Source organism: Sphaerodactylus townsendi, linkage group LG10 (genome assembly GCF_021028975.2).
Source record: "Sphaerodactylus townsendi isolate TG3544 linkage group LG10, MPM_Stown_v2.3, whole genome shotgun sequence".
In the NCBI taxonomy this organism is placed as follows: Eukaryota; Metazoa; Chordata; class Lepidosauria; order Squamata; family Sphaerodactylidae; genus Sphaerodactylus; species Sphaerodactylus townsendi.
The window spans coordinates 82369978-82395681 of record NC_059434.1 but is presented as its reverse complement, the minus strand read 5'-3'; the positions used below and the strand labels follow the sequence as shown (position 1 = coordinate 82395681).

At 47.3% G+C, this 25704-nt stretch overlaps 1 protein-coding gene across 1 annotated transcript in view; it reads left to right on the top strand.

Moving 5' to 3' along the window:
* The window catches only part of CTNNA2 (catenin alpha 2), a 542314-nt gene that overhangs the window by 422083 nt on the left and 94527 nt on the right, over positions 1-25704 (top strand). Inside the window, exons 8-9 of the mRNA XM_048508766.1 lie at positions 18929-19021; positions 19329-19485. Of these exons, the coding sequence (XP_048364723.1) occupies positions 18929-19021; positions 19329-19485 (250 nt within the window). The remainder of the gene's footprint in view (positions 1-18928; positions 19022-19328; positions 19486-25704) is intronic.

The window sequence follows — 25704 nt, the reverse complement described above, 5'->3', positions numbered from 1 at the left end:
ATCTGACGGCTTTATCAAAAACAAACTAGAACTTGTTTTGTTCACAGATTTGGGGGTGGGGAGGTAGAGCAACATTATTCTTGATGCGGTTCCGGCTATTGCGATTCAAAGCGAGCCTCCCATATTTATTGTTGTGAACAAGGAGGATTTGTCATGCATGCAAAGAGATTCCATCAAGGTGCACTTTCATCTGAAGGAGCTGAGCAATCTCTCTGGGTGGAAAAAAAAGGTGAAATCAGTATATTCACGGCGCAGGATGTGAATTCCTCAGAAAACAGTGATTTTGAACAGCACCACTGGCAGAGCGGCTCCACTTAACCCTTTCTCCTGTTGCCCATTTCCCCACGAAAATTCCCCTCCCAACCTATTTGCCACCCTGAGGGTCAAACAACATGTTTTGGTTTTTAGAGAGGTGGATGCAGGTTCGCTGGACCCTAGTCAGATGTCTGCCTACCTGCTCCCCCGCAAAGCCATTTTCCTACTCTGGAACAGTGCTGGGGAAAGTTAGTTCTCCGTTTTTGCTGTTCTATGGCCCCTTCCGCACATGCAGAATAATGCACTTTCTATCCACTTTCACAATAGTTTGCAAGTGGATTTTGCTATTCCGAAGCACAGCTGCAAAGTGCATTGAAAATGGATTGAAAGTACATTATTCTGCATGTTCTGAAGGGGCCTGAGTGGACAATTCTGTGCTTAGTGGATAGCTGGATCGACTCTATCGGCTACCCAGGCTACCGTGTTGAATGTGGGCTTGAGCCATTCCACTCCCAGTTAAAAGATGAACATAGGTTGTAGCTTCTGAAGAAGAAGAAGAAGAAGAAGAAGAAGAAGAAGAAGAAGAAGAAGAAGAAGAAGAAGAAGAAGAAGAAGAAGAAGAAGAAGAAGAAGAAGAAGAAGAAGAAGAAGAGGAGGAGGAGGAGGAGGAGGAGTTTTGGATTTATATCCCCCCTTTCTCTCCTGCAGGAGACTCAAAGGGGCTGACAATCTCCTTGCCCTTCCCCCCTCACAACAAACACCCTGTGAGGTGGGTGGGGCTGAGAGAGCTCCGAGAAGCTGTGACTAGCCCAAGGTCACCCAGCTGGTGTGTGTGGGAGTGTACAGGCTAAACTGAATTCCCCAGATAAGCCTCCACAGCTCAGGCGGCAGAGCGGGGAATCAAACCCGGTTCCTCCAGATTAGAAACATGAGCTCTCAACCTCCTACGCCACTGCTGCCGTGAAGATCTTGAATTTCATTTGGAAGGAGTAAGGCTATATTGAGTGCATTATGTCACCTGAATCAGTCTCATGCTTCTTTAACAGTGGTTACAGTTACAGTTACATCTGGGAGACCCAAGTTCGAATCCCCACTTGTGCCATGGAAGCTTGCTGGTTGATCTCGGGCCAGTCACTCAGCCGTTCCTACCTCGCAGGGTTGCTGCAGGGCCGGAGCAAGGGGGAACTGTGCCCAGGGCATGCGTCCGTCCTGCACTCCCGCCATGCCCTCACTCACACTGCCACATCCTGGAATTCCCTCATCATGCCCCCGCACTGGCGCACACTCAGTGTGTCGCACGTACCCCCGTCCCCTTGGCGCTACGCCACTGGGTTGCTGTGAGGGAAAAATGGAGGGGAAAGAATGATGAAATCTGGGGTGCTGTGTGGTTTCTGGGTTGTATGGCCGTGTTCTAGCAGCATTCTCTCCTAAGGAGAAAATGTTACTAGAACATGAACATAAGAACATAAGAACTAGCCTGCTGGAACATGGCCACATAGCCCTGAAACCACACAGCACCCCAGTGATTCCGGCCATGAAAGCCTTCGACAATACAATGATGAAATCCATTTTGTGTCCCCATTAGGGTAAAAGGCAGGAAATAAATAAAGTAAATCAAGAACAAGACAACCAGAAGAGGACATGAGGACAGCGTCGGCACTAAGCTACAAATCAGAAGCTAAATAGTCCAAACCAGTAAACTGGCTTGGACTAACTCCATTTTTTGAAACTTGTGGCCTTCAGCCTTTCTGGCAAAGAGTTGCCATCCAGATTTCACTAGGGAATGCTTAGCCCAACACTTTCTCTTCTTCCTTAAAGCAGCTTTACACTCCATTGGCTTTAAAAAGAAAATAATAATCACGGCATATAATGTAATAGACTCCTAATAGACTCTTCAGTCAACCTTAACAAACGTGAAAGGAGAATAAGAATTTCAGTTCTTCTATCTAAGATGGAGAAATGACTCCTGGTGTGATTTCTGTGACTGCGGAAGGTGTGGATGTGCTGCTGAAGGGGTTAATAGTGGGAACTCGGAGCCAGTGAGATGAGCTGTGGGGGAAGAATTGGGTGGCAAGAAGCCCATGTTAAGTTCAGAGCTTTATCATCAGGTGGTTTGTGAGCCAAGATGACACCTGGCTTGATAACACTACACGTGAAAGGGATCTGGAAGCCTTAGTAGACCACAAACTGAACATGACTCAGCAATGTGATGTAGTGGCCAAGAAAACCAATGCGATTCTGGTCTGAATCAATAGGAGTATAGTGTCTAGATCCAGGGATGTAATTGTACCTCTCTATTCTGCATTGGTTAGACCTCACCTGGAATATTGTGTACAGTTCTGGGCACCGCAATTTAAGAAGGATGGAATGGGTCCAGAGGAGGAATGGGTCCAGAGGAGGGCAACCAAAACGGTAAAAGGTTGGGAATCCATGCCTTACGAGGAGACATTTAGGGAGCTGGGGATGTTTAGTTTTGTGGAAAGAAGGTTAAGAGGTGACATGATAGCCCTGTTTAGATATTTGAAGGGATGTCATGTTGGTGAGGGAGCAAGCTTGTTTTCTGCTGCTCCAGAGCCTAGGACCAGGAGTCATGGGTTCAAGGTGAAGGAAAAGAGATTCCACCTAAACATCAGGAAGAATTTCCTGACGGTAAGGGCTGTCGAGCAATTCAACAGTGGAATGCACTACCTCGAAGTGGGGTGGAGTCTCCTTGTTTGGAGGTTTTTGAAGAGAGGCTGGATGGCCATCTGACAGGAGTTCTTTGATTGTGTGTTCCTGCATTGTAGGGGGTTGGACTTGATGGCCCTTGGGGTCTCTTCCAGCTCTATGATTCTACGATTCTAAGATCAACAGGTGTGCAGCCGCGTATGGATCATCCATGAATCTGGTGGATTCTATCTCCACTAGCCAAATTCAGTCCTCACATATAGAACCTGAAGTTGGAAGCAGAAATAATTTTAGGTCAAGTAGAAATTACTTTGGTAAAGACATGTGGATCGATATTGCCCCCCCTCCCCCTGATGTTGTGGCCTTTCCAATTCATATTTGGTCATTATTTTTTCTCCCAGGGTGGTGTTCGCACTTGCCCTTTTCTTCCCAAATGCAATTAATAGAAGCACGTTTACATGTGTTCATCTTTTCCCATGCCCCGTATCGCAACTGTGACATTTTGTCGTTCTGTTAGCAAAAGCGGAGAACTCTATTTGTGTGGCTGTGTATAAAATAATGAAAATCTGGTTCTTGCCAAAGAAAGTGATTTATGGTTTGTGTGTGTTATTTATGGAGATCGTTCGAAGGAGGGAAGATGAGAGGGAGAAAATGAATGTTTGAGCTGAAATATGCATGTGTCCTGGAAAATAAATGATAATTTTCATGTCGATTTCTCCGTCTTTGTGGTTTGCAGGCCATTACAACAGCCTAGAATGGGGTACCCAGCCTTGATGAGCCTGCAGGCGCCTTGGGAATTCGGTCGCAGGGGGGTGGACACAATCACAAAATGGCAGCTGCGAGAAAACCAGTGGCATAGCGCCAAAGGGGCAGGTGGTACATGACATGGCGGGGGCATTCCAGGGTGTGGCGGGAGTGTTCCGGGGCAGGCAGGGGTGTAGCAGGGGTGCAGGGCGCATGCATGCCCCAACCTCAGTTCCCCCTCACTCTTTCCCTGGAGAAAGCAGAGTCATCCACAAAATGGCTGCCACCGTAGACAGAGCCAACTACACAATGCACTGGAGGAGAGTGTAACCTCAGCTTGTGGGTTCTGTGGGGCAGTACTTGGAAGGAATTGCAAAGAACCCAATTTAAACAAAACAGTTTACTTCTCTTTACAAATAACATTAAACATCAACATTTAACATTACAATTCAAGGTCCTGTTCAGGTTGCATTTTCAAGTCCTTATATTTACAGTCTACTGATGCTGCCAAGTCCAATTCTTCTTTGCAAGTGGGTTGGCTCCTGAAGACTCCAAGGGCTTGATGAACAGGATTCAACATGATGAAGGTTTCCAGGAGAACTCTCACCCATTACAACCACAAAAAGAAACCCTGGCCGTTTCCACACGGGCAGAAAATGATGGCCTGGAGACGGTAAAAACGCTGTCTCCAGGCCGCCATTCGCACGGGGGGCGCAGCTGCAGCGCAGCTGCGCCGCCCTCGCGCCGCCCGGCTGGCTCGCAGCCGGCGTATTCCCAGAACGCTGGGAAGCGGTCTTTCTGGGAATACGCCGCCTCCCGCACCCGGCACTTACCTTGTCCCTGGGCCTCCGGCGCGTCGCCGAGGCCTGGGGACACGCCCCCCTGGCCTGCGCCGGTGCTCCGCGGCACTGGCGTCCCGCCTCTTCCCAGGACCGTCCATGCAGACGGTCGCAGCGTCTTCGGGTCGGCGCGAAATGCGCCGACCCAGCCGTTTCCGCCACCGTGCGGAAACAGCCCCTGAAACAATAAACTCCAACATTTACAACATAGCAAAAATAAACAACTATCTCCCACTAGTTCCCAGCAACATTGCAGTTACCTTAACAAGGTGTTAAGGGCTTATACAACCAAGGTCCGAGTCTGGTAGCCTTGTCTCCTCCAAAGAGCTCTGCAGTTTTTCTGCTGCTCTGAGTCTCCACCCCCTTATTGGTTCAACCCGTTCTGGACATGGGGGTTACATTCTCACCCACTAAAATTCTGTCATCCCGACAGTAATTACAATGCAACTCTTGAAATCATTAAACAATGATTTCCCCAGAGATTCCTGTACTTGGAGGAACCACATTTTGTGCATCTGAATGCAGAACATTGTCTTTCCCTTAAGCTTAGCTGCACGGGCAGTTTGCAGAACTCTTTACAGCAATTGTTGCAATTTAGCCAAGCAGTTTGCAGAAGGGATGGGGGAATGCAACTGGAATCCCTTCCTTCATTTAATTTCCAAACAGAATCATGTGCTTCAAATTCACACAGCAACATCTCTTGAACTTACATCACATAACAAAACAGTTACATGGGGATCAAACCCCAACTTGCTGCACACTTCCATTGCAAGCAATTTATATTTGCAATCTCACTTCCAAGCCCCACACTGGTTGGGCGCCAATTGTAACCTCAGCTTGTGGGTTCTGTGAGGCAGTACTTGGAAGGAATTGCAAAGAACCAAATTTAAACAAAACAGTTTACTTCTCTTTACAAATAACATTAAACATCAACATTTAACATTACAATTCAAGGTCCTGTTCAGGTTGCATTTCAAGTCCTTCTAGTTACAGTCTACTGATACTGCCAAGTCCGATTCTTCTTTGCAAGTGGGTTGGCTCCTGAAGACTCCAAGGGCTTGGTGAACAGGATGCAACATGATGACGGTTTCCAGGAGAACTCTCACCCATTACAACCACAAAAAAGAAACCCTTAACAAGGTGTTAAGGGCTTATACAACCAAGGTCCGAGTCTGGTAGCCTTGTCTCCTCCAAAGAGCTCTGCAGCCTTTCTGCTGCTCTGAGTCTCCACCCCCTTATTGGTTCAACCCATTCTGGACATGGGGGTTACAAGAGGATAGTGTTAAAAATACATAGGGGAAAAAATGAGAGAATGAAACCCACATTTTGGTGGCAGCTTCCACTGAAACAATATTATTTTAATCTGCCCAGCCAATTAGATCTTCAGTGGTCAGTCAGATGCCCTGCCAGACCAGTACCCCACCACTTTCCAAAACATTTGGGTGCTGGAGAAGGGTCATTTTCATACAACCCCCTGCAAACATTTTGCAAGCAGAGTCAGCCTAGTTATCTACGTTTCCAAGCATGCAGAAAGAGATCAAACAGAGAGCAGGCCCATCGACATGTTGGAGAGCTGGTTACATTGTGAAGCATTGATCAATCCCCATCCAGCAAAACCGATGCTCCCTCTACCAGGTGGGAAACCCATCGCCCCTTGGCGCCTCGATGGCTGATGCCAGGGAAGGCAGGTGCCATTCCTGACATCGCTCTGGCACAAAAGTTGCACCAGAAGTGCTCTTGGTTTCTGCGGAGAAAGCGAGAAGCGAAGGCGGGGCAAGAAGAAGTGTGTCCGGACAAGAAATCTTGCCCCGGTGCTCTTTCTCTAACTGTGTTCTGCATAGAGGAAGTGCATTGGGACAGGATTTTTTGGCCCCCAGATGCTTCTGTTCCTGGTGCATGGCAGGGAGGAGGAGGAGGAGGAGGAGGAGGAGGAGGAGTTTAGATTTACATCCCCCCCCCCTTTCTCTCCTGTGGGAGACTCAAAGGGGCTTACAATCTCCTTGCCCTTCCCCCCTCACAACAAACACCCTGTGAGGTAGGTGGGGCTGAGAGAGCTCCAAAGAACTGTGACTAGCCCAAGGTCACCCAGCTGGCGTGTGTGGGAGTGTACAGGCTAATCTGAATTCCCCAGATAAGCCTCCACAGCTCGGGCAGCAGAGCTGGGAATCAAACCCGGTTCCTCCAGATTAGATACACGAGCTCTTAACCTCCTACGCCACTGCTGCTCCTAGTGGATCGGGACAACATTTCTTGCCCTGATGACCTCCAACTGCCAGTGCGTGGCAGCTGCCCCATGGGTAATCATCCCTTGAGTTCTATTGTCGAAGGCTTTCGTGGTTTGCTGTTGACATGGTGCCTTCCTCTTGAACTCATTTTTCCAAGATGTGGGACATGACAATGTCAACACCTTAAAGATCAGGGGATGAGAAAAGGCCTTTGAATCTCGTTCATGTTCCCTGCTAGTCATGGTGATATGAATCCCTTTGTGCTGCATTAAGTTCCCCCGCCTCTTCCACAGGGGTCAAGTAGTTTCATTCAGTGGTTCTACCTCACTGTGGCTTTTGCTTCACGTTAGTAAACAGTGCAGAGGCACACATTTTAATCTTGCCGCCTATGAAACTGGAGATTTCCAATTACGTGTCGAATTAATATCTCCGAGAAAGCCCCAACTGTCAAGAAACCAGTGACAACTGTGTGATAAATACACTTGTATCTTGTTTCAAGAGACTGGCATAAAAGTGAAAGAAGTCGCAGGGAAACGCAGAAGAATGTCAGCTAAATGAGAGATAGGTAGAAGTTTTCGATGAAAAGGGCCCTTTTGTTCAAATATTAGACAGTTCATTGAGTTTCGCTGGCAACTGTGTGACACTAATCTACACACAGAGAGATTATTCTCCTGAGTCGAGGATGAAGAATGTGGGTGACAGTTAAAAGCTACAATGTTATTCCAATCTGGCTGTCAAGAGAGAGTGCTTGTTAGGAAAGAAATCAAGGTGGAACTGGGCTTGAGGTTCAACAACAGCATGTTTCAGAAGAAGCCACGGGCTGTCCCAGTCCCTCTGTATTCTAGACTGAGAGGGTGAATTACGAATGTCTGTCCCAACGTTTCTTAAAATATTAAATCTAGCCACATGCAGCTGACATGCACGGAACAGCAACAAGATGTTGCAAATAAGAACATAAGAACAAGCCAGCTGGATCAGACCAGAGTCCATCTAGTCCAGCTCTCTGCTACTCTCAGTGGCCCACCAGGTGCCTTTGGGAGCTCACATGCAGGATGTGAAAGCAATGGCCTTCTGCGGCTGTTGCTCCCGAGCACCTGGACTGTTAAGGCATTTGCAATCTCAGATCAAAGAGGATCAAGATTGGTAGCCATAAATCGACTTCTCCACATAAATCTGTCCAAGCCCCTTTTAAAGCTATCCAGGTTAGTGGCCACCACCACCTCTTGTGGCAGCATATTCCAAACACCAATCACACGTTGCGTGAAGAAGTGTTTCCTTTTATTAGTCCTAATTCTTCCCCCCAGCATTTTCAGTGTATGCCCCCTGGTTCTAGTATTGTGAGAAAGAGAGAAAAATTTCTCTCTGTCAACATTTTCTACCCCATGCATAATTTTATAGACTTCAATCCTATCCCCCCTCAGACGTCTCCTCTCCAAACTAAAGAGTCCCAAACGCTGCAGCCTCTCCTCGTAAGGAAGGTTCTCCAGTCCCGCAATCATCCTCGTTGCCCTTCTCTGCACAAATAATCATCAGTTCAAGTCAATAGTCCCTCTAAGGTTTCCATATTACTGTGCGGAAGCTCACTCTCGCTCAGCGGAACTGAACCGGCAGTGAGAGCTCCCCCTGCTGGGTTCGCTCAACGTGCACTGAATCAATACGGTCATTGCATTGCCATGCGGCCACACAGCTTACACGGAACTTTGGTTCAAAGTGTGCTGCTAATGGGAACATGGGATACCGCATGTCCCCGGGCACATGCTGTTGAGCCCCCCCAGGCCTCCCTCCTGGCTCCCATAAGTGGAGTGGGGGGCGCGGGGAGGCAGTCATGCCCATGGGCGCAGTTTAGCCTCGGTACAGCACTGGTTCAAGGGGAAAGAAAATATGGGAGGGGGGTAGAAATTAACTTCCTAATGCATAGATTAGGAGTCCCCAACATGGTGCCCATTGGCACCATGACACGCACTACCACTTTTCATAATACCTACCAGGTGTTTTTAGAAAGAGGATGGAGGAAGGTGGAGTTTTTGTGCTCCAGGATTTTTGATTCTCTATTATAGATCTGGTTGTTTTTACAGATTTTAACAAGCTTTCGCTGCAGCATAAGGATCCTCACAGCATAACTGACAGTTAAAAGTGAATGTGCAAGAAAATATTTTAAGCAATATGTTTTCCACAAAATCCTTAGACATTTGATTCAATCCATGATTTTAAAAGTTAAACGTTAACTAAGAGATACTAATAGAACCAATTTTTGCTATTATTTCTAAGCTTCAAGATTATATTGCTGTCATTTTAACCTCTTGACTCTTTATCAATATTAAAAGAAAAAACAGCACACTTATTCATGTTTTCAAGAATAATACTCAAAATACAAACTCCATTTATCTTGGAACGCTAGACTGGGTTTTCTATTCACACAGTTAGTTAGCTTTGCCATTGTAGGATATTCTTCTGATTTATTTCCCCAATTTTCTGGATTAGGGTACTTTTCTGCTTTCCATTTAATTGCAAAAACACTTTTCTGCTTTCCATTTAATTGCATACTGGCCACTGTGGTCAAATATTGGAACAATTCTTCCAACTTCTGTGGAATTTTTTTGATAGAATTCCCAATGGTATTGTCTTGGCATCAACAGCAAACTTAATTTCAGGGGGGGGGGGGGTTTGTTTGCATTTCTACATGCATCTCCAGAATTTTCTCACTTTTCTGCATGACAGTTGCATGGGATAAAAGTTCCATTTGCTTTCTTCTTTGCATTTCCAGCAATTTTTTTAAAAAAACACCTTTTTATTCATTTTTCAATATCTTTTGGAGTGAGTTAAAAACAAACATCTGATACCAATTTTCTCCCACAGTTTGGTAGACTATACATTTTATGTTTTTCAACCCAGGGATTCTCATTGTTGAACAGATATTTCTTCTTCAAAATTTTGCATCCATTTCACCATGCACATCTTCATTTGTTCAGACTCCGGGCAATTACCCACTGCAGGGACTTGCCCCAATGAATTTCCCCTCTCAGCGCACCGCAAAGAGGAAACACATCAGGACAAGATTTCTTGCTCCGCTGCACTTCCGGTCCCACACTGCCCAGTGGGTAATCGTCCTCTGTGTCACATTCAGAGGTGGGATCCAGCAGGTTCCCACAGGTTCCCGAGAGTAGGTGACTAATGATTTGTGTGTGCCGGTAGTGCTGCCTAACTGGTGATTTTGGGTTACGCGGATTTTTTGCCTTAGTTACGCCCCTCCTCACAGCAGTAACATGCAGAACTCGAAGAAGTCTAGCAGGAGGTGCACCAGCGTGCATGGCAACCTGCGCCTGCGTGCATTCGTTTCCCACCCAAGGACTGGCGCAGCGGCTGCATCCTTGTCACAGCCCCGCCCAGGAATGCCCCGCCCCCGGAATGCCCGGTCACGCCCCCGTAGTGCCCCGCCCAGCCCCATTGACGCTACGCCACAGTTTGAATCCCACCACCATGGGAACCTGTTACTAAAATTTTTGGATCCCACCACTGGTCACATTTAAGTAAAAGTTTATATACATATGTCCCAAAATACTTTTTTTGCTGTTATTCTGTAATTTCCTTTTCAAATTCTATCATTTCTCCGACAGTTCCTCCAGCTGATTCCATTCTTCTTTGTCTTGAAGCTAGTTGAAAGTACGTTAGCCACTGTATTTTCGTAGCTCCATCTTTTATTTCTTGCTGCAATTTAATTTTCCCTTTGGCCTTGATCATATCTCCAGAAGTTATGCTATCATTGTTCTTATCATAATAAGCATCTATTGCTGACATGAATGGAGATTTTTGGAGGACTAATTCTCCTTGGTGTTTTTCCCCCCAAATTGTCAACAGTCCATCTCTTAATACATGAATGTCCTTTTTTTAAAAAAAAAATCCAAGTTGTTTTGGGGTGCTCTCTGGTTTCCTTCAGTTGTATGTGCCGTTTGGTATTTAGCAGCATGCTCTCGATGCCGTTTCGCCAGCATTTGGGGTTCGAGAGTCTTCAGAGGATCTGATGGTAGGAGTGGAAAGCAAGTGGAGTATATATACTGTGAGGTCAAAAAGGTGAGGCCATCTGAATGCCATCTGCCACATGCCAGGCTACTCTATTCAGATGGCCTCACCTTGTGACCTCATGGTATATATACTCCACTTGCTTTCTATTCCTACTATCAGATCCTCTGAAGATGCCAGCCACATATGCAGGCGAAACGTCAGGAGAGAATGCTGCTAGAACACGGCAACACAGCCCGGAAACCAGACAGCACCCCAGTGATTCCGGCTGTGAAAGCCTTCGACAATACCAAGTTGTTTTATTTAAGAGATTGAAATAAATACAAAATCAAAAGTATTTACGATGCATATAGAAATATAGCAATATTTAAATAGGATTTCACATTTGTCAATATCGAATTTACCATTTCCATTTTTATGCTGTTACTAATATTTATCAATTAGGAGGATCAATGTTGTATAGGTTTCTTGTCAAAGGATTCCAGACAGCTTGATAAAAGTCCAAGCAATCTCTGTTGAGGAGAGTCGAGCGTCTTTCTGCTGTTCCGTAATCTTGGATTATCTTCTTTTGACTTAGAAGAAGAAGAAGAGTTTGGATTTATATTCCCCCCTTTCTCTCCTGCAGGAGACTCAAAGGGGCTTACAGTCTCCTTGCCCTTCCCCCCTCACAACAAACACCCTGTGAGGTAGGTGGGACTGCGAGAGCTCTGTAGAGCTGTGACTAGCCCAAGGTCACCCAGCTGGCATGTGTGGGAGTGTACAGGCTAATCTGAATTCCCCAGATAAGCCTCCACAGCTCAGGCGGCAGAGCGGGGAATCAAACCCGGTTCCTCCAGATTAGATACATGAGCTCTTAACCTCCTACGCCACTGCTGCTACTTACTACTTACGTGTTTCTTCTTCTCTAACTTTTCTGGTCATAAACAATTACGTTATTGTTCACATTTTAACAATCTGAAAAGAGACTGCAGTTTAGAGTTGTTAGCTGATTTCCAGATGACTGAAATCAGTTCTCCTTCTGAAAAAAAAATCCCCTTTGCTTGCTTGTGTTCTTCACAATCCATTTTATTATTATTATTTGTTCCTTTTTGCTTGTCGGTTTTTAATAAGTGATCTTGTAGCTGCTGTGGCTTTGGTTACGGGCGTTCGCTATCGAATTTTAAATGCTGTTTTATTGATTGGACGCCTTCTCAGCATTCCCCCGACCCAGGTATATACCAAGATAGATTAAAAATTAACACAAAATAGTAAGAGCAAAGAATTGCATCTTCTAGCTTTGACACGGGGGATAAAACTCCACTGTGAGGGAAAATGTTAAAATTAAAGATACTCGTGGATATTGAGAACTAAAGGGTACAAACTGGCCATTGACCCATTTCATCTGACAAGCCATAAGCTTCTCTGGAACAGGCTAGTGCAGGGGTCTGCAACCTGCAGCTCTCCAGATGTTCGTGGACTACAATTCCCATTAGCCCCTGCCGGCATGGCCAAATGGTAGGGCTGATGGGAATTGTCATCCATGAACATCTGGAAAGCCACAGGTTGCAGACCCCTGGTCTAGTGTTTTTGAAGCAAAGCAGTTCCTTGGTTCAAGACAGTGTTGGATACAACTGTGAAAGGCAGAACTATTGTGAGTGTAATGGTGAAGAGACAGAGAAGCTGTGAACTTATAGCTGCTATCTACCATATTTAGGGTTGGAAACCTCTAAATAATGACTGGGGATCTCCTGGGATTACAACTGATCTCCAGGTAATAGGGATCAGTTCCGCTGGGGGAAAAAAACCCGCTTTAGAGGGTGGACTCTTTCCCTTCCCTCTCCAAACCCTCCCCTCCCCAGTCTTCACCTCCAAAATCTCCAGGTCTTTCCCACCCCTGAGGTAGTAACCCTAAGATTGGTCCTTCCAGGGCAGACTTAGCTGAAGGGGAATGGGACAGATAGGGTTGCCAGCTCTAGGTTGAGAAATGCCTGGAGATTTTGGGGGTGGAGTCTGAGGAGGTCAGAGATGCCTTTTATAAGGTCCTCAGGATGTCTTATTTGTGCCATGTGAAACGGACGCTTGACCTTCAAGAGTCTTCGTGAAGCATGGCCCCGTCACTGGTCACCACCATGAAGAAATGACCCCTCCATGTTCAAAGACCCTTCAAGAGACTACTAGTACTGGCGGAGCCCATGAGAACATTGGGTCACATGTCACTGGGCTAAGGTGACCAGATGGTCACCTTTGTGAACCGGGACAGGGAGGGGTAGGCGGCCACGCACGCAGCCGCAAGAGCGCACTGCCTTCTGGGGCTTGCCGTTTCTTGACATAGCCAGGTGTTCCATGAAGAGTGGGATGAAGGTGAGGATAATTCTAGCATCTGGATGAAGTCTCAGGCTGAAATCAGTGCAGTTTAACTCAAATCTAGTGGTAGAGGTGGGAAATGAAGCCAACGATTGGTGGGTCTGGGCACGGACCCCCTGAGGTACAGAAGAAGTACAGAAAATTAAAATAAGCACTAACCAGTGCAACAGCGGCCTATTCTCCTAAGATACACAGCTTTAAAAATTGGAGGGAAGGGGAAAACTTTTTTCTTCTTCAACCATACGTTCATTCCGTTGGCATTCTGCTGTTTCATTACTGTGTCAAAAATCAGAGCTGCACAAAATGAAACAAAATGGAAACAAAATCAAGGGCTGGCTGCTCCTTTGGCTGTTGCAATGAATGGTGTCGAGTGCTTTCAACGAGGATTAGGGATAAGGCAACACGGCCATTTTCATTTCCTCGAATTTTACCCGGCTTGTCGTTGCTGCCATTAGTTTAGTTCAGCTCATTCTCTGCCTTTGTTGGCGATTCATTTGTTCCCTTGCCACACATACGAGGTGCTCTGTTATTATACCAATTTTACACCATTTATACATTATATACTATTTACATCCAACTGTTTGCAGTAATAGTAACGGGAAAATGCCTTATGGGGGAAAAAAAAGATCAGTGTGACAAAAAAAGAAACTGGTGGAAAAATGAAGATTTACAGGTTTATTTCCCCCAAGGGAGAATCAAACTAGAGAAATACACATGGATTTATTTGGCGGTTGGCATTCTTTTCCAGTAGATGTTGGTGGGGCTGGCTACAAAGAATGGATAGCAGCAGAGGGGTAGGGGTAAAAAAAAAAATGGCCCTGGGCCAACCCCATCCCTTCCCCATGGCCCTTCCCCTTTTGGCCAGCTGACGACGCCTGAAGCAGCCACTGGCTGGGGAAGAGGCGAGAGGAAGGGGAAAGAAGGGGCAGGCCCCACCCGTGGCCACACCACTTTTCTGCTGGCAGAAGCTACCAGCTGAAAAAAAAAAAGCTCTGCTACCTACTGGCTGGGATGAGGCGAGGGGGGGGGGGGGAGGGTTGGGGAGCCTCACCATCGCATGGCTTACAGCAAATTCCAGGAAGGAGGAGGGGCGTGGCTGGGCCTTGGCCTGACATGCGCATATCGCACTGAGGCTCGGCCACGTCCCTCCTCCTTCCTGGAAGTGTGTGTGTGTGGGTGGTGATTTTTGCACACCCTGGGTTCCAGCATGGGTCACCAGAATGCGTTTGTCCCCCGAATGCTCCTAGTGGCAGCCTACACCTGTGTGCATTCGTTTCCCACCCAAGGACCGGATCAATGGCTGCGTCCTTGCCACACCCAGCCAGGAATGCCCTTGAATGCCCGGCTACCCCGTTGTACTTACCAGCCCATTGGCCTTCATACACGGTTGAATCCCACCACCATGGGAACCTGTTACTAAAATTTTTGGATCCCACCACTGGGGTTGTCCCTGGGACCTTGCTATTCAACCGCTAGTTCATTTTCCTGCAAAAGAAAACAACAACAACCCAGAACAGATCCTCAGTTGGCTGACAACTCTCTAACCATGTTGAACGTCTGTATCCACAGCTTTTTATTCCCATTCCCATTTTCCTTCTTCCTCTCTATTTTATATTGTACCCTCATTTCCAGGCGTTGAATAATTTCATGCTTTCAACAAAAGAAGAATTTCACGTTTCTTCCGACTGCGAGGTAGCTCTTTAGCATTGCATTTCTGCTCACCATTGAGTTGCAGAGCAACTAAAAACAGTTTTAAAGAACAGTCGCTAAATTTAAAGCTATCTTGGGATCTTTATTCGAAATTAAATAAAAGCAGTGTCACAGATTTCCTGTCAGCGTGACATGCATAGAAACATGGAGCCGGGCCCATGTTCTATGAAGTTGGCTCTTTCCAGTCCAAAATGACTGACCTCCTGAATGAGGTCCCTTGTGGAATATAAATTAATCACTTCTGCATCTTGAATATTGTATGGAGGTGACGAGGAGTCAAACGAACTCTTGAAATGACTGATTCTGAATTCCTGTGTTACACCACTGGTAGAAGAAATGGGAGTAAAGGCACCAGGAAAGTTCTCAAAAGAACTGACTCTGAAGAAACTTTCTCCCAATGTAGCTGAGGCACACGTAGGTTGGGGAAGGCAGCACCGGAAAGGTCGTGCCCAGCTGGAAGGGGAAACCAACTCCACCCCAAGTCTCCAGGTACTCCTAACTCCAGGCAGCAACTCTGCCCTGGACATATCAAAACTCTGAACTGGCTGAAGCTTGAAGTAGAGGAAGGCTATGCCATATATCTGCTGAGGTGGACCCAGAACTTTGGATCTGGGCAGAACTCTGGATACGTGGAGCATCTCTGGGTTGGTAACTTCCTGGAGATTTGGGAGTGGAGCCTGGAATGGGTAGAGTGGGTGAGGGATCTCAGTGGGGTATTAAGCTACAGAATCCACCCTCCAACGCTTCCTTTGTCTCCAGGGCTACTGATGTCCATAGTCTGAAGAACAGATGTAATTCTGGCAGATCTCCAGACCCTACTTGGAGATTGGCAGCCCTAAAGGTCAGAGCAGGAGTCTGCCTGGCTGTCCCATCCCCTTTGGAGGTGTGGGGTGTGTGTGGGTAGCCTGCAGGGCCTTCTCAACAGTTGTCCATGCATTGTGGAATGCCCTCCCACCATAGGCCTGCCAGGAACTTATTCTCCTGTCGTTCCAGTATCTGGTGAAGATAGACCTGGGTATTTCTTCTTCTTCTTCTTCTTCTTCTTCTTCTTCTTCTGATTACCCACCCACTGGCACTGTGGCACACGGTGGGAAGCGCTATAAGGGGAATTCAGATTAGCCTGTACACATGCCAGCTGGGTGACCTTGGGCTAGTCACAGTTCTTCTGAGCTCTCTCAGCCCCACCCACCTCACAGGATGTTTGTTGTGAGGCGGGAAAGGGAAAGGAGACTGTAAGCCCCTTTCAGTGTCCTACAGGAGAGAAAGGGGGGATATAAATCCAAACTCTTCTTATGAAACACTGGCCCTTGTGTATTTCCTAATAATAGTTCCTTGGGATGTGGAATGTTATCGTAGAGCCCAATTTTGTCAGATCGCAGGAGCTAAGCAGGGTTGGTACTTGGATGGGAAACTACCAGGGAAGACTTTGCAGAGGAAAGTAGGGGCAAACCACCTCAGTTTAATCATTAGCCTAGAAAACACCTGTGGGGTTCCATAAGTCAGTGGCGACTTGGCAGCATTTTACACAGGAACACTGTGGCTGTCTGCCAGAACACTGGGATATGAGACAAAGTAAAGGAGTTTGTCAGCCCCTTTGAGTCTCCTATAGGAGAAAAGGGGGGATACAAATCCAACTCCTCTTCTTCTTCTAAGTGTACATTTTGGGATCCCCTTTCAGTGTTTGGGACTCTTTAGTTTGGAGAGGAGACAGCTGAGGGGGGATATGATTGAAGTCTATAAAATTATGCCTGGGGTAGAAAATGTTGACAGAGAGAAATTGTTCTCTCTTTCTCACAACACTAGAACCAGGGGGCATTCATTGAAAATGCTGGGGGGAAGAATTAGGACTAATAAAAGGAAACACTTCTTCACACAACGTGTGATTGGTGTTTGGAATATGCTGCCACAGGAGGTGGTGATGGCCACTAACCTGGATAGCTTTAAAAAGGGCTTGGACAGATTTATGGAGGAGAAGTCGATCTATGGCTACCAATCTTGATCCTCCTTGATCTGAGATTCAGAGGCGTTCCTCCCATTGGGCAAAGTGGGCAGTTGCCCTGGGCGCAGCCTTGTGGGGGGGGGGGGCGTAGATTCGTTTGTGGGATTTTTTGTATTTTCAGTGTTTTTTCCATTTTTGGCCTGCAGGGGGCGCAGTTTTTAAGCTAGCACAGGGGTAGGGAACCTGCGGCTCTCCATGCTGACAGAGGCTGATGGGAATTGTAGTTCCTGAACATCTGGAGAGCCGCAGGTTCCCTACCCCTGAGCTAACAGCACCATAATTTCAGGGATTCTTCAGAAGACTCTCCTGATGATATCACCCAGGTTTGGTGAGGTTTGGTTTAGGGAGTCCAAAGTCATGGACTCCCAAAGGGAGTGCCCCCATCCTCCATTGTTTCCAATGGGAGCTAATAGGAGATGAGGGCTACACCTTTGAGTGTACATAACGTTGGACCCCCTGAACCAAACTTCACCAATCCTGGGTAATTATCATCAGTAGAATCTCATGAAGGCTCTGAAATTACATTGCTACTATCTTAATAATTGCACCCCTGACAGCTTCAAAACCTAAATTGCCCCAGATTCTTCTTTTACATCTGCCCCCTTACTGCCAATGCTTGTTTTCTTTCTTTCACTTTTACTCTTTTCGATGCCTAATAAAGGTTAATGTGTATTATTAAATCCATCCCCTTCGGCATAGATTTGAAGGGAGAATCTGAGGTCCTTGGACAGCATTGAAAGTGATGCTGTTTCGGGGTGGGGGAGAATCCACCCCAAAGAAAGCATCACTTTTCAATGTAAGATTCAGCTAGGGACCCCAGATTCTCCCTTCAAGGTGGATTGAAAAGGAGAATCTGGGCTCCCTAATTTAAACACCATTGAAAATAATGCTGTTTGGGGGTGGATTCCAGCATCACTTGTTTAAACTAGGGAGCCCAGATTCTCCTTTTAAATCCACCTTAAAGGGAGAATCTGGGGTCCCCTGTCTAAATAACATTGAAAGTGATGCTGAACACTAATTAGGGGGATTGGATACAACACCATAAAATGTTTTCATAGCAGTAATAAAACATTTCGAAAGCATTTTGAAAATGTTTTCAAAAAATATTTCTGCTGTGTTCAGATTTGTGAGTTGGGGCATGTTCTATAATGTGATGGTGACTTTGAAACAACCTGGTGGAAAAAAATCATTGTTTGGTTACTGTGGGAGATGTTGGCCGCCTGGGTGTGTGAGGGGGGGGGGGGCATCAAACTCAGGTTTTGCCCAGGGCTCCAGTTTGCCTAGGTACGCCCCTGCTGAGATTGCAAATGCCTTAGCAGACCAGGTGCTCAGGAGCAGCAGCAGCAGAAGGCCATTGCTTTCACCTCCTGCATGTGAGCTCCCAAAGGCACCTGGTGGGCCACTGCGAGTAGCAGAATGCTGGACTAGATGGACTCTGGTCTGATCCAGCAGGCTAGTTCTTATGTTCTTATGTGTATTGTGTTATTCATGTTTTGTATTTTTCTTTAATGTTGGCCTTTTGGTCTTTTGATACAGAGACTTTTAAATTATTTCTATTAAAGGTATAGTTTTAACGCTGTTCTTTGAGCCAAACAGAGGTTTTCTCTTTGCATATCTATACTGTTGTTGGCTCATCTTGTAATACTGGATCTCAGTGGCTGGCCCAGGTTTTTGACATTGGAAGCATAAGAGGCATGGCCTTGATGTGTGAAATTGGGGGGGAGGGTCTTGTACAGATGGATTGGGGCGTTGCCAGTGTTAATGGAAAGAGGAACAGTGACGGGTGCTGAAGCCCACCCCCCACATCATTTCATGGTCAGGAAGGCCGGAGAATCGGGTCTTGGTTTTGGCAAGTGATTTGGCTTTGGTTGTGCAGCCTCTATTCTGTTGAGCACTTTCCCTTGCCCCATTGCTAAGGACAAGGACTGGCCATGTCAGGTGAACTCTCTATTCTTGTTTGACCTCAGGTGCTCCTCGGAAGGTGGCTGACGTGCGTTGTCACCAGCGCACAAAAAATCTGTGGCTAACATGTAATTGCCTCTCCCCTCCAGGTCTGTTCCTTCCCTTAAAACAGAGAGAGAGAACTCCGCGTCACCCGGGATCTCACATTCTCCCGGTTTTAATTGCAGGTTGCCAATTTGGCATGTTCCATTTCCAACAACGAAGAAGGAGTCAAGCTAGTCCGGATGGCAGCCACCCAGATTGACAGTCTGTGCCCGCAGGTAAGCCGGAAAGAACCCTTTGCTCCATTTAAAGAGCCTAAGGTGTTTGACACCGAGAAACACCTGGTAGGAAGATTAGAGTCTTGGGCTTTCCATTGTATTGCTGATTGCCTTGCCCGAATAGCAGGCGGGGGGGGGGGGGGGAGAGATGCATTTGTATACTGAGCCTCACTTAATGAGCAGAACCATCAAAGCACACAGCTGTGCTTTTAACATACTCTCTAATCAATTTGTTCTTTTCCCCGGGGAGAAAAGGGCTTTATTCCGTCTTTGTCGTCGCTCACAAGGACTGGTTTCTGACTCGCAGGTAATCAACGCCGCGCTCACGTTGGCAGCCAGACCCCAGAGCAAAGTGGCCCAAGATAATATGGACGTCTTCAAAGACCAGTGGGAGAAGCAAGTCCGGGTGCTCACCGAGGCGGTCGATGACATCACTTCCGTGGATGACTTCCTCTCAGTCTCAGGTGCCTTTCTCCCTCTCAGAATAAAAAAAGACTAGAAGAAATTTTGTTTGTAACCATGTTAGGCCGGGGTCTCCAACGTGGTGCCCCTGGGCACCGTGGTGCCAAACAACCCCTTTCCTGGTGCCCAACAAGTGTTTTACAACATGGGTGGGCGGGTCCAGGCATGTCTTTTGGCCAGCAAAGCTTCTTACTGGCCACTGCAGATTAGATTGACTGAGCAGAGTTTTTAAAGACATTGTTTTGACAGCGGATGCCGCAAGAGGTGGAGCCAACCCCAGATTGCTTGGAATGAGGTTATGCACAACTCCATTAGTCACTCTGCAACGTATTATTTCAAAACGTTTCCCAACATTCACAGAGCTTTCCTACAGTCACGTTGAAGATCCCTGTGTTGTGGTGGCTAAAGCAATCTGCGTAGCCAATTAAGTCCCTGGTGGCCATTCAGAAGCCCTGCTGGGCAAAAGTCCCATCCACTGTCTAAAAACACTTGGCAGGCTCCATTAAAGGTGTCAGCCCATAAGAACTTAAGAACATAAGAACAAGCCTGCTGGATCAGACCAGAGTCCATCTAGTCCAGCTCTCTGCTACTCGAGGTGGCCCACCAGGTGCCATTGGGAGCTCACGTGTGAGCCCATGGGTATCACATTGGGAAGCTCAGGTGTAGATACATCCGGAAATGCACATGAATCTATTTTTTTGAATAATTTTTATTGTATCATTTGAATATTCCATTTTATATTAATGCTCTTCTTCATTCGTTTTCAAACAATACATTTCCCCCTTTCCCCCCTCCCCCCTGTATTTTCTTCATAGTTTTATCAAACAAACAGCAGTAAGTTCATTCTTTGTAATCTCTTCTCCCATATCTCCTCATTGACTCCAGCTTCTTTCATCCGGTCCGTATATATTGTCCATATCTTCAAAATTTCGCCCTGTTTATCTTGCCACAGTTTATTTTTTTGGTATTATTTCGAAAATGTCCAGTGTCACTTGTTCCCAGATATATTCCAACCATTTCTGGATTGTCCATTTTTTTCTTTTCTTTCCAGCCTAAAGCTATTGTTGTATGTGCTGCTTTGATCATTATTTTATACATGTAGCTATATTTTTATCGACCCTTCTATCCTCCATTACACCCATGAACATTAAATCATTATTTATCCCAATGCCCATGAATATGTGAGAGGCACCATCTAATGAGGGAAAAATGTGTATTTGTTCTATACCTTATTTAATCTATTACGTTTTTAATCATACCTTTCCTGCAAAGAGTTCAGTGTGGTGTACACAGCCCCTTCCCTTTTATTCCCTCCACACTCTAAATGCGAACGACTGTCCCAAATCACTCGCTAGGTTTTTTTAGCCATGCGAGAATTTGAACCACAGCCCCTCCAAGCTGAGGGCCGAATTGGTTTATGATAGAAGGAGATGCACAAATACATCTCCTGGTGGTTTTTGCTTTAATTTAAATTGTAGCAGTAGGATCCCTCTTCCCCCACCCCCCAGTGTGATCTCAGTAACAAACGCAACACTTATGGAGCTTTGCAAATGATGGGGGGATGGGGTGCCAGAGGTGAGGAGATGAGGAGAACTCTCCTGATCCTCACAGACACCCTGTTGGTTCCCCTCCCCTTTGTGAAGCCAGGATCCAGCTTTGCAAATGGGTGGGAGGGTATTCGGATGAGGAGAACATGTGGGGGTCCCCCCCCCCACACACACCCTTGCCAAAGTCTGGATCTAGCTTTGCAAAGAGGGTGGAGGTGCCTATGGAGGATAGAAGGAAAGTATCAGGCGGAGAAGAAGTGGAAGAACAGATAAAAACAGGTGGCCAAGGGGAAGGAAAGGCAGCAGGGATTGCTCCCCTTGGTAAGCACTGTTAACCACCAACCGCTGTCTAGAACCTGTTGTATCGTTCAGCACAACGGGCTTTGCTGCTAGTTTTTTTTAATATTTTATTAAAACAAACCAAAATCAAATCAAACCAAAATAAAAACAAACAATTAATATATCCATTGACATTAAAACTTACAATCTCAAACCAATCACACAATTCCAGACAAAATGAACGTCCAGTTTTTTAGAGTTTGGGGGCTTTGGGCCGTGTAACAGACAGGTTAATTTACTCACTCCACTAGCCTCTGAAGCTTCAAGGTTAGGTTTGTTAGAGAAACCGCTTGAGAGAACAGATGCGTTTACGATCCAGTGAAACGATCCAATCAAGCTATCCTATTGATGGATCCCGAGGCAGGCCTAGCACTGGCTCGCCGGTGTTCAATCCATTTGAAACCACCCGAGAAAAGTATTTTTGTAGACAAATCCATTGCAGATGGTCAATGTTTAAACAAGTTCTAAATCAACAGCCTCATATTCTATTCCCTCTCCCATATAAAAAAAATCCTTTAAAGATAACAGTTTAAGTGCAACGGAAAGTATAAGCGGTTTGAAACGAGCCAGTGACTAACATTTAAAGACAGGTGGTATATTATCAGTGTAAAACTGACAGTGTAACGAAAACGCATTTCGGGAGCTGCTTTGGTTCTTGGCTCACCTCTACCAACATCAAAGAGGTCAGGGACAGAGACCCACCTTTTCCAAGACCATCTGTTCCCCTAGAACAGGGGTAGGGAACCTGCGGCTCGAGAGCCGCATGCGGCTCTTCTGCCCTTGCACTGTGGCTCCATGAGCCGAGCCGCCGGCCACATCCTTGCCCACCCTGCAGGCAGCAGGGCCGGCGCACCAACTGCCCGCGGTCGGCTGGGCCGCACTGCGGGCTTCCCCTCTCACCCGCCCCGTTGGAGCGGGGCGGGCGCTTTCCCAGCGGCCAGTGAGGCTGAGCCGCCGACTTCACCCTTGCCCGCCCTGCGGGCAGCAGGGCGGGCGCATCCATGCGCTTCTCAGAATGAGTGGAGTAAAAGGTAAAAAAAACCCCAATATATATATAGTGTTATCTTTATTTTAAATGTCAAAAATTATTTGCGGTTCCAAGTGTTTTCTTTTCTCATGGAAAACGGGTCCAAATGGCTCTTTGAGTGTTAAAGGCTCCCTACCCCTGACCTAGAACCTTGTCTTTTGCTCTGGTGGTTTCAAGTGGATGAGATCCATTTGGCAATCTCCAGCAGGACACTCTTTGCCGACGCAGACTGGAGAGCAGCAACCTCCTCTTGGCCAACTGTCCTGATCCTGTTAGAAAGCAACAGAGTTTGCTTCGCTGGCAGAAGGGCCAAGCTGTCTCCAGTGGCTTTAGAAGGAAAGGACTCTACTCAGTTTTAAACCCTGGAGAATTGCTGCTTCCCAGAGTAGACAGTCCTGACTTACAGGGGCCCAAGATGGAATTCTTTAAAAGCCAACTTCATTTGCATCAATATTCTCCACCTCACCAAGAGGAGAAGGAACCAAGTACAAGCAAAGCCTGTTTCCTCTGGCTTAAAACCACAAAAGCACCATAACCTGGCCCCAGAGGCGTATGACCTATAGCAGTGGTGGCAAACCTTTGGCATTCCAGATGTTACGGACTACAATTCCCATCAATTGGCCATGCTGGCAGGGGCTGGTGGGAATTGTAGTCCATAACATCTGGAGTGCCAAAGGTTCTCCACCATGGACCTATAGTGTCATGGGGTCACCCGTGTCCCCAGGTGCACATGTTTCACCGGCCACACACACCCCCACATGACAAAACGGCATGCACCCTAGCTGCCCACTGCTGAACCCCACCCCCGGCCTCTGTGCAAGCCGGATTTTGCCCTCCCAGGGCCTGGGGACAGCAGGAGACGGCCTGCAGGGAGGTGGGGGGTGGGGCTCAGCAGTGGGTGGCACCAAGCCCCGCCCCTGGCTTTTGTCCTTCCCAAGCCCTGGGGATGGCAGGAGATAACCTGCATAGAGACCAGGGGCGGGGCTCGGCACCTCCGAGCAACACCCCTAAGCCCCACCCCTGAGCATGGGGGGGCAGGGGGCACCTGGAGAAGGTGTTGTCCCCGGGCACCATTTCTCCCGATACGCCTCTGCTTGGCCCTCATTTCCTACTCAGTGGCGTAGGAGGTTAAGAGCTCGTGTATCTAATCTGGAGGAACCAGGTTTGATTCCCAGCTCTGCCGCTTGAGCTGTGGAGGCTTATCTGGGGAATTCAGATTAGCCTGTACACTCCCACACACACCAGCTGGGTGACCTTGGGCTAGTCACAGCTTCTCGGAGCTCTCTCAGCCCCACCCACCTCACAGGGTGTTTGTTGTGAGGGGGGGGGAAGGGCAAGGAGATTGTAAGCTCCTTTAAGTCTCCTGCAGGAGAGAAAGGGGGGATAGAAATCCAAACTCCTCCTCCTCCTCCTCCTCCTCCTCCTCTCCTCCTCCTCCTCCTCCTCCTCCTCTCACTAACACACAAGCCTGAAACTTCCTTATGCTGAATCTAACCATTGGTCTACCTATCATAACCAGCATTGTCTGCTGGTGGCATTTGCTCTCCAGGGTCTCAGATTTCTTTCACAACACCTGCTTACATTTTTTTTTAAACTGGAGATGCTGGGAATTGAACCCAGGACCTTTATTATGCCAATCAGATGTTCTACCTGTGAGCTTCTGCCCTGCCTTTCTCAGACCCTTCCCTTGGCTCTCTTGAATGTTACATCTATCTCTCCCGTGACTGTCTCCCCTCCATTGTCAAAATCTGTCTATTGCAATTCCTTTGGGGCGGCATACCCGGTTATGATTAAATCCTTCCTGCTATTGCACCGCTCATCAACAAACACAAAACAAAACCCTCCGAAATGGCGCAAAAACTCCCGAGGCAGGCGAGCTTGTGCAAAACAAGTCAAATGGAATGCATAATTTCTTCTGAGAGCATGATTTGCTTTTCTTTAAGGAGGATTTACTGGATTTGGGGAGGAAAATTAATTCGAGGCTGATGAAAACGGGGAAAGCTAGGCCGGCACTGAGGGAGGCTGGGCGTCATGGTAACCAGCGTTCCCACCGCTTTGCTCTGCAGCGCTCCTCTTCTCTTGACACGGGCCCAGGGTGTTGAGCGTGTGCCGCTCAGACTGTTCTGCCCATCGGAGCCTGTTATCATGCACTCTGGTTTGCCTCCCAAGAGGAAAATGCTGTGGCTAGAAGCCATTTTCTCTGGTGCCACTAAGCCATCCGGTTGAACGCTTTAGTAGAATATTGTGCAGGTGAGATGCTCATCCTTCCAGGTTGGGCCAGTGTGGCAGAGTGCAGCCTTCGGGTTTCCTCGGTTATGCGTAGTTAAAAGTATCTCTTGTGCACGTCTCTCTCACGGTCTCTCCTTTTCTCCCGTGCATATCTCAGTGCACATAATTGCTTGTGCACACATTTGTACATCGGGATACAGTAGGGTTGCCAGCTCTGGGTTGGGAAACCCCAGAAGATTTTGGAGGTGGAACTTGGTGGGGGAAAGGCAGGGGAGGAACCTATTGAATTCCTACCCCACCCATCCCCAGGGGCAGAGTGAGGGGAAACTGCGCCCAGGGCGCTATGCGCCCCTGCTGCGGTGCCACCCACCCCAGAACACCCTGGAACACCCCCGCCATGCCCCCGCCACGGCCTTGCCATGCCTCCGCCGTGTCTCCGTTGAGCCACGGCCTCTCCTCATTGAAAGATTCATTCAGCCATAGATCTGTTCTGCTCACAGCCCATCTTCGAAGAAGAAGAAGAAGAAGAAGAAGAAGAAGAAGAAGAAGAAGAAGAAGAAGAAGAAGAAGAAGAAGAAGAAGAAGAAGAAGAAGAAGAAGAAGAAGAGAAGTTTGGATTTATATCCCCCCTTTCTCTCCTGTAGGAGACTCAAAGGAGCTTACAATCTCCTTGCCCTTCCCCCCTCACAACAAACACCCTGTGAGGTAGGTGGGGCTGAGAGAGCTCCGAGAAGCTATGACTAGCCCAAGGTCACCCAGCTGGCGTGTGTGGGAGTGCACAGGCTAATCTAGTTCCCCAGATAAGCCTCCACAGCTCAAGCGGCAGAGCTGGGAATCAAACCCGGTTCCTCCAGATCAGAGTGCACCTGCTCTTAGCCACTGCTCTTAGCCGCTACGCCACTGCTCAGTCAGGAAGCATTGAGCTGCATCCATCAGGAGGCACTTTTGCAAGTCGAACAGCAGTATTTTTCACACATTAGAATCATAGAGTAGGAAGAGACCCCAAGGGCCCTCAAGTCCAACCCCCTGCCATGCAGGAACACACAATCAAAGCACTCCTGACAGATGGCCATCCAGCC